Raw genomic sequence first — 14,453 nt, 5'->3', positions numbered from 1 at the left:
AACATGTAAGGAGTATTCTGTCATGTCATATGTATCATCTGGCGTCAACTATATAAGCTACATAACCTTGGAATTTATATCAGTAATGACGTTGAGAGCAGGCTATAAGAGCTAAGCCCGGCATGATAACCGAGCACAGAACAAGCTGGAGTGGAGCTTCCCCTCATGCGGGACCAGACCCCGCGCAAGCAAAAAAAAACGTATATTTCTTCCCGTTGGAAACTTCCCTCCTATCCATCATCTATCACCATGTCTGTCACCACTAAAGCCACCATCGCCTCCTTTGGCGGAAAGCTGCTTAAGCTTAGCCACAATGCCACTACTACTCGCTGCGAGATGTCCTTCAATCTCTACCTGCCCCCACAGGCTCAGACCCAGAAGGTCCCCGTGCTGATTTATCTATCCGGTCTAACTTGCACCGCGGACAACTGTTCGGAGAAGGGCTTCTTCCAACACGGTGCTAGCAAGAAGGGAATTGCAGTACTGTATCCCGATACCAGCCCTCGTACGTTTCTATCACCTATATATAAATATATTAAAGTGGAGGGGAGGGGAGGGGAAATGTGTTAATTGGTATAATACAGGTGGTCTTGATATCGAAGGCGAGAATGATGCTTATGACTTTGGCTCTGGTGCTGGCTTCTACGTCGATGCTACTAAGGCTCCTTATGATCAGGGCTACAACATGTATAGCTATGTTACTGAAGAGCTGCCCCAGACTGTCTTTGCCGCTTTCCCACAGCTGGACTCTAGCCGTGTGAGCATTACAGGACACAGTATGGGTGGACATGGTGCCCTTACTTTGGTAAGACTTCTTCTCTTCTTCTTCTTGAGCGATTTCGCTGACTTGGATAGTTCCTCCGTAACCCCGGCAAGTACAAGTCCGTTTCGGCCTTCGCTCCCATTACCAACCCGATCAATTGTCCCTGGGGCCAGAAGGCGTTCAATGGCTACTTCGGTGATGACCAGCAGGCGAAGTGGAAGGAGCATGATGCTACTGAGCTGATTAAGAAGTGGACTGGCGGTCCTCTGGATATCTTGATTGATGTGGTATGTCATCATGAGCTCTCCTCTTTTTTGTTTCATCTATCTAACTCTTCAACTATAGGGCACTGGCGACAACTTCTACAAGCAGGGCCAGCTCCTGCCTGAGAACTTCGAGGCCGCCGCTAAGGAAGCTGGGTTGACCGGCTTGCGTATCCGCTACCAGCCGGATTATGACCACTCCTACTATACGATGGCTTCCTTTGCCGATGATCACGTTGAGCATGCGGCAAAGTATCTTCTTGCATAGTGTGTTTTTCCTTCATTATTTCTCGGTATCGATGGAGGTTATGAGAGTAAAACATAACTGGCAAACGGATTCTGATTCGGTGCTTTCTTTGCTCAAGTGAGCGACAGGATGCTGTGAGACCCAGTCTATGATATGATTGAAGAGGAGCATTGGAAGGGTTGCGGTCAAAAAGGATTTCCATGTTGGAATGTTTTGCCTTGCTCTTTCTGGACTTGCTCTACTGGGGTATATTTTGATATAGAAAGTACCAGTATATCCATTGTCTACCTAATTCTTTTAACCAGTATAACAAGACTACCCAATGTCAAAAGACATTAAAGTCTTCTTGCTTGACTTTGAAATATGGATAACAGGTTTTGATGAAAGAACGCCCACGACGCGCTGCGAATGCAGGATGGAAAGGTAACAATCACTATGTACTCGAGCATGAACACTTTTTTTCGCTTCCTGGTTTAACCAATCAATATTTTTGGTTATGATTCGATGCCGTATAATGCGTATAATGGTATCCATGGGGTGAAAGGGGCAAGGCTAGAAAGCACGGGAAATGCACATAAACATGTTCATCCGGGCCACAGAAACCACCTCGTCTCGTCAAAAGGGAAATATGGGTTGGGGGAATCTAAAAAGGACAATCAAAATGAAATGGTCATCGAATATACTCTCACATATATTCTCATGCGCTCAATCGCTGGATGAATGACTATATGCAAAGTCAGTATGGTGATCATTCTAAAGACGTTCGGTTCACATACCGGGAAGAATTGCCGGAATCCCTTCGCATCCGGCTGACTCAATGCCGCCAAAAACTCTTCAATGAGCTCTCCTCCCATGCCCATGCCCGGCAATTCTTGGTTTCGTAGATATTCCAAGTACTCTCCGCCTGTCTTCAAGTAGATCGCGCGTTGGAGTCCGCCTGCCTCGGCAAGGACCTGCTTGGCCTGGGCATCTTTTGAGTTGAAGGAGGGAGTCATCGGGAGGGCCCAGCATAAGGGTGAGAATCTTGAGATCATAAATCCACCAAATCCAGGCAAAGTTGTTTGGTTGGGTGCGGTTCCATTGGTAGCACCGGAGACGACGTCGGGTCCTCCCCAGGAGCTAACCATTTTATGAAGTACGGAAAATGCCATTTTGGCAGTGGTGAAGTCTTCAATGTCCTTAGCAAAGTGCTCGATGGTGGTGATGACAGTTTCGAACATTGGTTGGTTTCCTTCTCAGGTCAGTATATAGAATAATTAAAACCGCTTCGGAAAAACTTACTTTCACTGATGATGACGGCACCAAGATCGTTGTTGAAAACAGCCAGCAGGAAATTCAGATACTCTCGCTTGAGCTCGGCAAGCTGAATTTCGTCGTCGGTTCCTGTTGTCGGATCCGCGATACCAGAGAATACCCGCTGCAAGAAGGGGGTCAAAAGAGTGTCAAGGATGCTAAATATTTCGCCCTTGAATCCAAAGATGACCTGGTCAAGAAGACGCAGGAACAAAGCCATCTCGTCTCTTGAGGAGGTCTGCGTCAATAGCCCATCAATCCACCGGGGCAGTTGGGGGAGGATACGGGCACCCAGGACTCCAATGAGACGCGAAAAAGCGAATCTAGCCGCAGTGCGAATATTGAAAGAATTCTTGAGGGACTCGAGAGAAACCAAAGTCGCTTCTGCCACCTGGCAGAAAGCTTCTGAGACCTCCACTGCTGGCAGGTTAGACGGGGTGCTTGTGCCAGGCATCCAGTCTGAAAATCCACGAGCAAGAGTCCCCAGAGCCATGATATCATGGTGGATCTGCAACAGGGCTCGCTCGTCGTTGGACTTTGCCGCTTCAAGATTTCGCTCCATATCTGCAAAGATCGGATTGAGCACCGACTGGGCATAGAGGACTTGTTGATCGGCGGGTACTCCATGGGTAGAGCAGATGATTCCAACAGCCTCAAAGAGATACAGCTGGCTGTTGAACACAGCATCTGCGGAACCTTCATGGTCCTCAGAAGACATCTCATCACCATCATCACCCTCGGAGGGCAGCTCAGCTTGAATGACCAACAGGTCGCCAAGTGCCTCCACCACGGTTTGAGCCACATTGCCAATATAAGTGCGCAGCTGTTTCACAAGACGCTGGAAAAGATACCACGAACGAGTCTTGACCCTACGGACCGGGTGGTGGACGAGCTGAAGGAAACTCTCCAACACACCAGGAATCAGGTGCGTGTGGTGTTGGAAAAAGGCGCTATAACGCACGCAAATCTCCATGTATTGAAGTTGCGTAGCAGGGTGGGTGAATGATCGAATGTCTGTTACAAGTTAGCCTAAGTTGTCGAAAAATGGGTCGAAAGAAAGAGCCTACCAGATTCCACCATCCGGAGCATCATCTCGATGAGACGAACTGCAGCGGGGCCGGCGGGTTGGTTCTTCTGATAGATACCACCGCGGGTGACGGCCAGATCGCCAAAGAGGAACATCTCGTGCAGAGCCAAATCCAAATCCCGCCAGTCAATCTGGCCTCCAGATACTCGCAGATTCTCGAATGTTGTGCCCACGAGCTCTGAGATAGCGTCGATGAACAGCTGTTCGTCCGCAGAAGCAACAATTTGTTGTAGGACACCAAGTCTCTTGCGTAGTTCCTGGAACTCAGCTTCGTCTGTCTGCTCGTCTTCGTCCCCCCAGTTAGAGGTCTCATCGTAGCGCATCTTCGCAATGATTGCCTTCAGTATAGGAAGAAGGATGGTCTTGTTGCGATCTTCGAAGGTTGGGTTTGTTTTGGAAAGTTTGCGGAAGTAGGTGAGCATGTCGTTGACGCAGGGGATCACGGTCGAGCAGACCTCGTCATATTCATCAGAAAAGTAGCGCAAGACGTGCGGCAGGAAAACCTGCAGGAGATCATCCGCTTGGTCTTTCACTGGGCTGCTATCGGTTTCCAAAACCCGCACAATGTCCATGACTGTGATGTTAACGAGCTTGGCAATTGTTTCGGCCAGATCAGTGTCGTATTTGGAGGTGAAACGACTTTCACGTAGGGGCGGGCTGTTGGAGAGCTGAGTGACAATCGAGTTCAGATTCAGGAAGACGATCATTTCAATTTTATCGGCGGGCTTCATCTTCTTGCCAATAATTTCAGTGAAGACATCCACAGCTGCGTCACGAACTCGCTGCTCGCCCTCCCGCAACTCTTGCTTCTCGGCCCGTCCAAGCTGCTGGAAAAGAAGATCAAGCATCTGCTGGTTAACCACAAGACCAATATCAATCCAGCTGACCCAACTGCCAACAGCCTTCAAGCAAGCCTCAACGACCGTATCGTCCCCATCCCACCATTGTGAAAGAATCTCCTTCCAGGAGTTTGCAATGCTTTGCATATCCCGCTCACGGATCAAATCCTTGAGTGCGTTGGCTTTATCCTGCTCTCCACGAGACCGAGAGACCAGTACATCTCCAATCTCGTCGTGAATCGAGTTCACCACACGCAAATAGAAAATTATTCCGAGCGGGTTGTCTCGGGTCGTGCTAGTCGAGGACTTGTATGTAAGGTTCAGAAGATCTTGAATGCAAGTTTCCCAGCCATTGGCGTATAAAGCGGAGAAAAGATAGGTCACGGTCTGCGCAATTTTGTTCTGAATGTACGGTGCGTCGGGCGTGGCGGTCCCGTCGGGCCCATAAACCTGCCGCAGGTAGGCCAACAAGCTATTCCGCACAACGCCCAGGGAGGCAAAATCAATTAAGCCAGCCTGCGCAGCACTGTTGACAATTTCCAGGCTCACATGTCGTACGACTTCGGGTTGTTGAGGGGTTTCGGTGAAGAGAGCGAGGCAGACCTGCCATCCAGAGGGATCAGAGCGCAGTTGGTTGAGGTAGTCGAAAGCTTGTGCTTTGAGGGCTTGGTCGGATTCCGGGTTCCAGGCGATCTGAATGGCATTCGCTACCTAAAATATTGCAAGTGTCAATGCTTCCATATTGACTTGCTGACCCCTCAGGGCTGGAGGGGTTGACTTGGGGCAGTGGGGGGAGGGGTCATGGTATTTTTTTTTAAGGTCACCCCCCTTGGGCTCAAATGTCCCAAACATGGAGCAGCAGACTAACCTGTTCAGCCATCTTCGACCAGCCAAGCTCCCTTTCAGAGTGGAAAGGGGAGTAACACGGAGGGGGGTTGATGTGTGTTGAGTTCAAAATTGTTTTTCGGTGGAGGAAGCACTTCCATGGGATTCCCGTGCCTGGCTGGCTCCGCCCTCGCTAACTGCTTAAAACTGACCGACTTGTCTGTAAGAAAAGTGATATAATCTTGATAGGGCAAAGGATTTTTATTTTTCTGGGGTTGAAAATCAGCAGCTAAATCTCACACTGTAGCCTGAGCAGGCAATTTAGTCATAACTTTTTGGTGCGAAACCTTGTGACCATTATGTCATCCCCAACCCTATCTGGGTACTAAAGCACGAGGATTGATTCTGACGAAAGAGATGGCTTATACATTTCCAAGATGAGCATCATCAGTTATAATGGCATGTATACATAGAAATTACTACAAATTTGAACTATCTCAGGGATGTTGTCTATTAGGAAAAACGTAGTTGTGGTTAACCTTATATACGCCATACTAATCATTGTTTACTTGCTGAGATGATGTCTATTGGCCTTAAAACCACTGAGTAAATAGTACTAAAAGCACAAGTGTCTATTTAAGAGCCCATTTAGTATAACTTGTAATTACTAATTACCTATTTAAGTGCCTATTCAGAGATGGCTCTAGAGGCTAGAATCACAGGGGCTAGAGTCTAGCCTATAGATTACTCTATTGATGTAGTGACTAGATAGTAGGTACTTATGCAAGTTTTTAGCCTTATGTACTGATATAGCGTCCGGATTGGAATTCAATTTTGTAGCCCAAATCCAGTACTCTAGTGAACTCCCATCTTCATTTCGCTTTACACCCAAGGTGTAGCTCTAGCCACCTGGCTATTCCTTGAATTATATGATCCCTATCAGTTACAACTTAGATATGGCTTCGCAGATCTCAACATCTCCCCGTTTATTCCTCACAGGGACGGAAGTCGAGGACAGAGTGCTTCTCCAACTCACTGCACCGAGCCAGCAGTATACTCCTCAAGAAGGCTCAGGTTATCACGAAGCCTAGCACCAAACCTACCACCAGATCTACTCACTCTTTACGACAATTCGAGGCCAATCTACAGCAACTGGCAAAGTAGACGACTCTGGACTCCGAGAAGGTGAAGAGTGACATGTGGTTTTGCTGCCGAACGATGTTGGGGGACCATGCGATGAAGATTGACCAGATCAATTGACGACCTATTCGCCCTCAAAGCAAACCTGCTTGTCATCCGATTCGACCTCCGCAAGGTGGAAGATGAATTCCAAGCTTGATTGGGCATACAAGGGAGCCCTTCAGATCTACCTACCCATCGAGGGTAGGGTCGGCGAGCTAGCAGATTCCATCAGGCTAAACAAACGACAGCAATTCTGATGTTCTAGCAATTTCACACCTTTGTGCAGGAAGTCCCACCTAGAAACACCTATTTATTATTCATTAGTATGTACTTAACCTAATATGGAGCAGTTCTTAATATTGATTCAATACTTGAGATACCCCCAATTATGTGAGTGATAGAGCTTCTTTTTCACTAGCTAGAGGAACAGCATATTTGTTGTTAATAAAAATGGTAATCCATTCAATGTTACTTGACTCACTACACAGGTGAATTTTTCAAGATTTTAGACATATATCTGTATGTATAAATATGTACAATGAACAATCTTCACACTTACTTCACATTCAAATTTCCTTTCCATTCATCTACACCTCAACAAAGACATCACTTAAGATCTATCTCTTCCAACTTTTGACATCAATAGCACAGAAACATGAAATTAATTGACTTGCGCCGAGAGGTGATTTCTCTGCATTGCAGACCACCTAGAAAGAAAGAACGACATCTGGGCCTTCTCTCGATTTTCCCGAGAGCTTCATGAATGCCTCTTACACTATTACATTACACGTTTTCGCTTTTCTTTACTTGATCTCTCCATCGACAATGGCTGGGATGGCTTGCTTCGAAAGGTTATCCAAACCTCCATCGATATCAACCACCAACGCGAAGATGATTTTGAAACGCCCCTCACTCGTGCAGTACACAAAAATCATGAAAAGAATGTGAAGCTCCTATTGGGAAGGAAGGACATTGATATCCACGTCGAAGGGGGACATCTCCTGCACCAGAACACTGCGCTCCAGTATGCTGCTATACATGACCGAGAGGAGATCGTGAGATTGCTGCTTGCTCACTCTAAGATGGACATTGCGCATTCTTCCGAGGCCCTCTGGACTGTTGCTAGCGAGCGTAATCCCTCACGCACTGCACGCTCCATGAAAATTCTTTTGGAGTACGGGCTTGATCCAAATATGACTAAATATGGAGAGACCTTGTTAGCAACTGCAGTACAACATCGCGTGCACGAGATGCGAGATTTGCTGATTGAGGACGAGCGTGTAGATCTCAACTGTCTACTTCTTTTTGGTCAATTCAATGAACCTGTACCTGTCATATTGCAGATTATGGCGATGCTTGCCAGCGACAAACTCAATAGTCTGTTCAAGCACAGAGCTCGGATTAATTTCGAGGCTTCGGACCACGAAGGCAGAACTGCTCTACTTCTCATGGCTGGTAGGGGACATCTGGAGTGGTGTCAGGATCTATTGGAAAAATATCCCGAAATGCCTTTTGTGCCAGACAAAGATGGTAATACGCCAGTCTCCGAGGCTTTATCGAATGGCAGATCCAAAATTTGCGCGCCTTTCTTGCAGCTATGTGCCATGGCCTTCAAAGCACCGGATAGCCAAGGGCAGATTCCAGCTTTCCAAATTATCCGATGTGGTGACTTGGAATTATTCAAGATGATGCATGCACACCTCGGGACCGCCCTGGTTCACTTGAGAGAACATGGTCGCACCCCTTTTGCCGAAGCAATTGGATTTCGAAGGTTTGAAATGTTCAATGATCTGGTAGGCCTCGGTGCGGATCCTAATGAAGAGGATCATGAAGGTCGTACTCTATTGATGCGGGCAGTAGATCAGATCGATATCGATATGGTCGATAATCTGCTTGTTCTCGATGGAATTGATATCGACAGACAAGATCAGAAGGGTTGGACGGCCTATGTTTGGGCCAAATTCCCTCCTCCAAAGTGCAAGGGACTCCATCGGGGATACAAGTTGATTGAAGAAAGGCTTCTGGCCGAAGACGCAAGCAAAGGGCCGTTGGATGATCTGGAAAGAACGCGGTGGCCTAGGAAGCTGTGGTATTCACGAACTGAGCGTAGAGTTTGATCTAGATTGTTTGTATTTCTTGAATAGTAGTTTTTACTAGGAATGAACCTTTGCTCTTGGTTTATATAATGTTTCATCTCCAATGATCAGGTCTATACACAGTACAGATCTCTACCAAATCCGTTATCTGCGGAGGGTATCAAAAGCCGCGCTAAGTATTTCTTAGAGGCCCTTTCTTGTACCTTTTTTTTTTGATTTACGAGCTTCGCTTAATGCCTCTTGTGAGCGTGGTCCTCGTGAGAGGATCCAGAGGCGTGGGCATGGCTATCATCAAGCTCTGGGTTTGCCCCAGAATCCTGGGAGACAAACTCCTCAGAGAATGTTAGCTCCTGCTCTTCCACGGGAATAAAGCGAACTCTAACACGTTTCACCCCACGAACTCCAGCTCCGATGGTTTGGCGGACAGCCTCTTCCACCACTCGGGAGCGAGTGATAGCCCAAGCTCCGGGGACGGCAAGTTCAATATCCATCAGGTAGTTCTGTCCAGACTTCATACCCTGGACGTCGCGGATGATCACCTGCTCTCCGTCTTCAATATCCTTCAGTGCCTTCGAGGCGGCGGTTTGCACAGATGTCTTAATTTCGTCGTCCACCGTGGTATCAGCCAGTTCCAACAGAGCGGTAATGGTGTTGCCCCAGCCGGCCTTGATCACCATCAAGGAGATTAAAAGACCACCAACCGGATCCAGCCAGGTGGCATCTTGGAAAACATAACTTCCGCCAATCGTGGCCAGGGCGACAATACTGGTGAGAGAATCAATTCGGTGGTGGACGGCGTTGGATGCGAGCACGGACGACTTGCGCTCCTCGGCTACTTTCATGGCTAGTGCGACGTTAGTTCAATATATGTGGCTTATCATCTACTCCCAATGATGTACTCACTTGCGCGGTAGAGCCATTCCTTCACGACAATTGACCCGCCGGCTATCCAGGCTGCATGAATACTAGGTCCCATCACATCAATACCATGGCTGTGTGAATGTCCGTGTCCATGTCCAAATATCCCAATGTGGGCGAGCGTTTCCGCCAAGTCGGGGTAGCAATGGGCGAGCAGGACCTGTCCTGCATTGAGACCCATAAACATACCACCGCATAGTAACAGTCCACTCACGCCCAAGGCACCGATGCTCTCTACCTTTCCGTAACCATGGGGAAATCGCTCACTCGGGGGTTTAAGGGACCATGCGACCGTTCCCAAAGTTAAGAAATCGGAGACCAAGTCGGTAAGGGCGTGGTAGGCGTCGGCGATCAAAGCTTGGGAGTGAAAGACATAGCCTCCAATGAATTTGCTAATGGCCATTGCCAGGTTGGCAACCAGGCCAATCCGAGTAATGCGCACACCGGCGTCGTTTTTGTTCGTGGAAGTCAGGTATACATTGTCGTGATGATGATGGTGGTGGCCGTGGCTATGGCCGTGGCTTCTGGATTGCGTCATGGGGATTGATGTTGCGGAGGCACGAGGTTGAGGTCGTCGAGATTGATAGGGGAAATATTTGAAAGAATTGAAGAGCGCAGGCAAAGAAGTAAGTACCCGGCGTTGGTCCGAGCCACGGATGTTGATTCGAGAGTGGAGGGAAGGACGAAGCCTACACCGCAGGGGCTGTGTGAGCGGCATCGCTTCTTGACTAGTTCGAGGCACGCGAGCACGGGCAATCGGGACAGGGTGTTCTCTTTCGAATCTCAAGGTCCATTGAGATCCTTCTCGTCTGGGAATTTCTATAGGCTTTGAGTTTAAGTTGGTTGTAAAAGAGAAGATCGAAGATCATGTATCCGTAATCCCGACAGATTACGGATTTCCTGGCGCTTCTCATACTATGATTTTACCATCTTTTCTTTCATTCTTGATAAACATCGTCAGACGTTTTTAATACCCAGGAGATCATATGTACGGCCATTTTTTTGATCTGTCGTTTCATTTCTTTGTTTCCTCTTTTTTTCTTGGAAAATATCCATCAGGTTTGGTTTTAGGCTGATATTTTGTATGAATATCATTGGCTACGGCATAAAATCAATTCCCGTAAGCTTGTTTATGCTGTTGAAACGATACGGAAATCAAATTTACGTACCGTGCGTGACCCGCTCGGGGCCAAGACCTTTACGCAATCGGACAACTTTCCTCTCAGTCTGCCAAGAACTAACATCCATGTGAGGATGCGTCCTCAATGACGACGCCTGCTATTCGAATTCCCTTTACGGGTCCACTTCCGCCGGCCATAATAATTCCACCATCTGCCAGGACTATAGCCGGGGCAATCAATGCCGTCACGGCCTTTTTCACTGCCCCGCCGGCATTGAGCTTGCGTGGCATTGATGTTGGAGGTCATTCTCAAACTGTCTTGCTGACAGGTGCTGGGATTTCGGTCGCATCGGGCCTATCAGACTACCGGGGGGATCAAGGTACCTACCGACGAAATCAATCATACCGACCGATCTACTTCCATGAATTTACATCACATCACGAGTCGCGCAAACGGTATTGGGCGCGTAGCTTTGTGGGATGGCCAGGTCTGGTGAAGGCACGACCAAACTCCACCCATAAGGCCATTCACGATCTCGCTGCCAAAGGATATATCAGCTCGGTTGTCACGCAAAATGTTGATTCCTTTCACTCGCTCGCCCATCCGGAGCTGTCTACGTTGGAACTACATGGATACCTAAGATCTGTCGTTTGTACTAGTTGTCGCAATTACTTTCCTCGAGCAGATTTCCAGTCATCCCTTGAAAAGCTGAACCCTGCCTGGGCCGAATTTCTCGCGCGCATGGTTGAGGCGGGTGCGCTTGACACAACCAACCCCGACGAACAACGGCGCAAAGGTCTGAAGCTGAACCCCGATGGTGATGTGGATCTTGCGGAAGCGCCTTATTCTACATTTCGATATCCGTCTTGTCCGACCTGCTTGGAGAACCCTCCTACTCTGAAAGATGGGACGAGGGCCCGTGTTCAGGTTGAGCATGACGGTGCATGGATGCTTCCATCAAATGCGGGGATATTAAAGCCTGCGGTGACTATGTTCGGTGAAAACATTGATCCAATGGTCAAGGAAGCTGCCGAGGAGGCGATTGATGATGCTGGGCGCTTACTGGTTCTTGGAAGCAGTCTGGCAACCTACTCAGCCTGGCGCTTAGTCGAACGGGCCTACAAACGAGGCATGCCCATTGGCATTATCAATGTCGGTGGGGTTCGAAATGAGGCTATGTTGTTTGAAGACCTGGATGTCAGTCCAACTGCTCATGTCCGGTGTAGTCTTCCTACAGAGTCAATTCTACCAACCGTGGCATCCGAACTACCCAATATAGCTAGATACTAGCATGAGATCCTATAAGAATTACCCATGTACCAATAATGCCAATGAACTTAACTTGTCATGTACTTTTTATATTACATTTAATCGCAATAGTAATTGGAACTTGGCAAATTAGAAATCAAAAATTGAAGTAAGAAAACGCGTTGAACCAGCAAAGTGGAAGCGGTCGAGTACATAAGCCGTGGCGGTTTGACTCGCGGCCCACCAACGCGGGGTCCCTTCCCATCACAGCATGGAGCGACTCAGGGATTCTGCAGTCCGCCCTTTCAAGACTACACTTGTCTCCCCTGGCTCCTTTCTCTTCTCCAACCCTGTGAAGCCATCCGTCACATCACAACCCCTCAGAATGGATAAATCCCAACAACCCAGCTCCTTTCAGCAGCTGGAAAAGGTTAGCCGCCCTCCACGTGAAATCCCCCAAACCTGACTGACGTCTTATCCTGGTAGCTCGGTGAAGGCACTTATGCCACTGTACGTTCCGATTCCTCCGTGATCCCCACCTTCACATACCCTAGCCTAGAAAATCTTTAGTCATTTCACCCTTGATTTTTTACTGATGCAGGATGATCGCAGGTTTTCAAAGGGCGCAATCGCCAGACTGGCGAGATGGTTGCGCTGAAGGAAATTCACCTCGACTCAGAAGAAGGAACACCATCCACCGCTATTCGTGAGATCTCATTGATGAAAGAGCTGAAGCATGAGAGTATTGTGTCGCTCTACGATGTCATTCACACTGAGAATAAGCTGATGCTGGTGTTCGAATTCATGGACCGAGATCTGAAGAGATACATGGACACCCGAGGTGATCGGGGTCAATTGGATCCAGTCACCATCAAGTCTTTCATGCACCAGTTGCTGAAGGGTATTGCTTTCTGCCACGAGAACCGGGTCCTCCACCGAGACTTGAAACCACAGAATCTGCTCATTAACAAGAAGGGTCAGTTGAAGCTGGGAGATTTTGGCTTGGCTCGGGCCTTTGGTATTCCGGTCAACACCTTCTCGAATGAGGTTGTCACTCTGTGGTACCGGGCACCCGACGTTCTCTTGGGCAGCCGCACCTACAACACCAGCATTGACATTTGGTCAGCCGGTTGCATCATGGCCGAGATGTACACGGGCCGTCCACTCTTCCCGGGCACCACAAATGAAGACCAATTGTTGAAGATTTTCCGGTTGATGGGAACGCCATCTGAAAGGTCGTGGCCCGGCATCTCCCAGCTGCCGGAGTACAAGCCCACTTTCCACATCTATGCGACACAGGACCTTGGCTTGATCCTGCCTCAAATCGATCAGATGGGTTTGGATCTCTTGATGCGCATGCTTCAGCTGCGTCCGGAGATGCGCATCAGTGCTAGTGATGCTCTGCAGCACCCGTGGTTCCAAGATTTGACCCAGCTCCAGGCGGCTCAACATCAGCAGCAACAGCAGCAACAACAACAACAACAGATAGCTGGTTATGGGGGCATGGTCCCGCCTCAGTCTGCCTACTAAAGGTTGAAAATTGCGCATGACGAGATAACGAGCTCGATTTAGACGATCTGAATGGAAGGGACTAAGGCGTTGCATGCAGGTACTCAGTGATGGGATTTTTGAATGTTTTTTTGTCTCATTTTTGTTTTGCGTGTCCATTCTATGACAGACAGGCAGTGAATAGTCTGGAATCGCATGAACTTTCCTGCATATCTTTTCCTTCCAATAGCAACTTTGGGCATGGTACGAAGCCGAAATATCTGCCTTGAATGAACTTTGGTTACCATACAGCTTCTTACAGATGACTCCATTGGGTGGCTTAGTTCTCTTATCTCACCTTACCTACGAATACGTCATCGCCAGTCTGGGAGTTCAAGGTTTTGAATCGGCCTCCTCTTACAGCGACTATGGATTCCTCACTGTGTACAGAGCCAGCCTCGGAACATCGTTAAACCATCCTGTTCTATATCCCCAAGTGGTACACCTAGGGTTTTTGTTCCTCTTTCTTGTGATCATTTTGCCTGTATCAACGCCAGATTGCTGCTACCCAGAAGGAGTGTTTTTCGAGATATCCTAGCTGTGGTCCTTGATAATGCATTGCCATGACTTTGGAACATCTGAGAGTTATGGATCGAGAAAAGATTCTGTAAATACGTATAAATGGCAAATTGTTTGACTCTGAAGTTCACCCTAATGTCCTAAATAAGTCCGCAGTGTTTCAGGTCACACGCGAGATTGCGTACTCTTTACCTGAAAATCGAGGTATGTTGACTAATGGTGCCAGAGCTATTCGCAGTTTTCCGGTTTCACCTTTCAGTCCATACTCAGTCATAATTGAGGGAGGGTCTTTAGAACCCATCACTTGTCTCCAACCCACGACATCCAGAAACTTGCTAGAGTCCAGCTCACGACATGGATCAAGTCCCCTTCAAAAACAAATATCTTTGAAGGCAATACGATCCGAGAGGGTTTGACTCTAGCTCCCAAAAACGAGTTATCACGGAAAATAATTCTGCAGCCCTGGGCGTAGACCAAGTCAGCAATTCTGTTTTTTCACTGCTT

The 14,453-nt window shown here is 48.0% G+C and overlaps 6 protein-coding genes across 6 annotated transcripts; 4 read left to right on the top strand and 2 right to left on the bottom strand.

Moving 5' to 3' along the window:
• Positions 1–165: 165 nt before the first annotated feature.
• Positions 166–1,294, top strand: N7520_010769 (S-formylglutathione hydrolase; the record flags this gene model as incomplete). Its single annotated transcript, XM_057144702.1, has 4 exons — positions 166–505; positions 585–805; positions 856–1,050; positions 1,109–1,294. 4 exons carry the CDS (start codon positions 166–168, stop codon positions 1,292–1,294), a joined length of 942 nt encoding a protein of 313 aa, XP_056990456.1.
• A 676-nt stretch (positions 1,295–1,970) lies between these two features.
• On the bottom strand, positions 1,971–5,372 carry N7520_010768 (Ran GTPase-binding protein LOS1; the record flags this gene model as incomplete). Its single annotated transcript, XM_057144701.1, has 5 exons — positions 1,971–1,997; positions 2,050–2,504; positions 2,555–3,580; positions 3,634–5,203; positions 5,361–5,372. 5 exons carry the CDS (start codon positions 5,370–5,372, stop codon positions 1,971–1,973), a joined length of 3,090 nt encoding a protein of 1,029 aa, XP_056990455.1.
• Positions 5,373–7,154: 1,782 nt separating this feature from the next.
• Positions 7,155–8,616, top strand: N7520_010767 (ankyrin repeat domain-containing protein; the record flags this gene model as incomplete). The annotated part of the gene is made up of 2 exons (XM_057144700.1): positions 7,155–7,181; positions 7,351–8,616. The coding sequence occupies 2 exons, from the start codon at positions 7,155–7,157 to the stop codon at positions 8,614–8,616; spliced, it is 1,293 nt and encodes a 430-aa protein (XP_056990454.1).
• A 209-nt stretch (positions 8,617–8,825) lies between these two features.
• On the bottom strand, positions 8,826–10,231 carry N7520_010766 (cation diffusion facilitator family transporter; the record flags this gene model as incomplete). The annotated part of the gene is made up of 2 exons (XM_057144699.1): positions 8,826–9,439; positions 9,499–10,231. The coding sequence occupies 2 exons, from the start codon at positions 10,229–10,231 to the stop codon at positions 8,826–8,828; spliced, it is 1,347 nt and encodes a 448-aa protein (XP_056990453.1).
• A 547-nt stretch (positions 10,232–10,778) lies between these two features.
• On the top strand, positions 10,779–11,924 carry N7520_010765 (putative SIR2 family histone deacetylase; the record flags this gene model as incomplete). The annotated part of the gene is made up of 1 exon (XM_057144698.1): positions 10,779–11,924. One exon carries the CDS (start codon positions 10,779–10,781, stop codon positions 11,922–11,924), a length of 1,146 nt encoding a protein of 381 aa, XP_056990452.1.
• A 229-nt stretch (positions 11,925–12,153) lies between these two features.
• Positions 12,154–13,412, top strand: N7520_010764 (cyclin-dependent serine/threonine-protein kinase phoA; the record flags this gene model as incomplete). The annotated part of the gene is made up of 3 exons (XM_057144697.1): positions 12,154–12,312; positions 12,369–12,392; positions 12,495–13,412. 3 exons carry the CDS (start codon positions 12,154–12,156, stop codon positions 13,410–13,412), a joined length of 1,101 nt encoding a protein of 366 aa, XP_056990451.1.
• Positions 13,413–14,453: the final 1,041 nt, after the last annotated feature.

Source organism: Penicillium odoratum, assembly GCF_028828045.1.
Source record: "Penicillium odoratum strain IBT 22623 chromosome Unknown utg000008l_segment0_segment0, whole genome shotgun sequence".
NCBI lineage: Eukaryota > Fungi > Ascomycota > Eurotiomycetes > Eurotiales > Aspergillaceae > Penicillium > Penicillium odoratum.
This window is presented reverse-complemented; position numbering and strand designations above follow the sequence as displayed.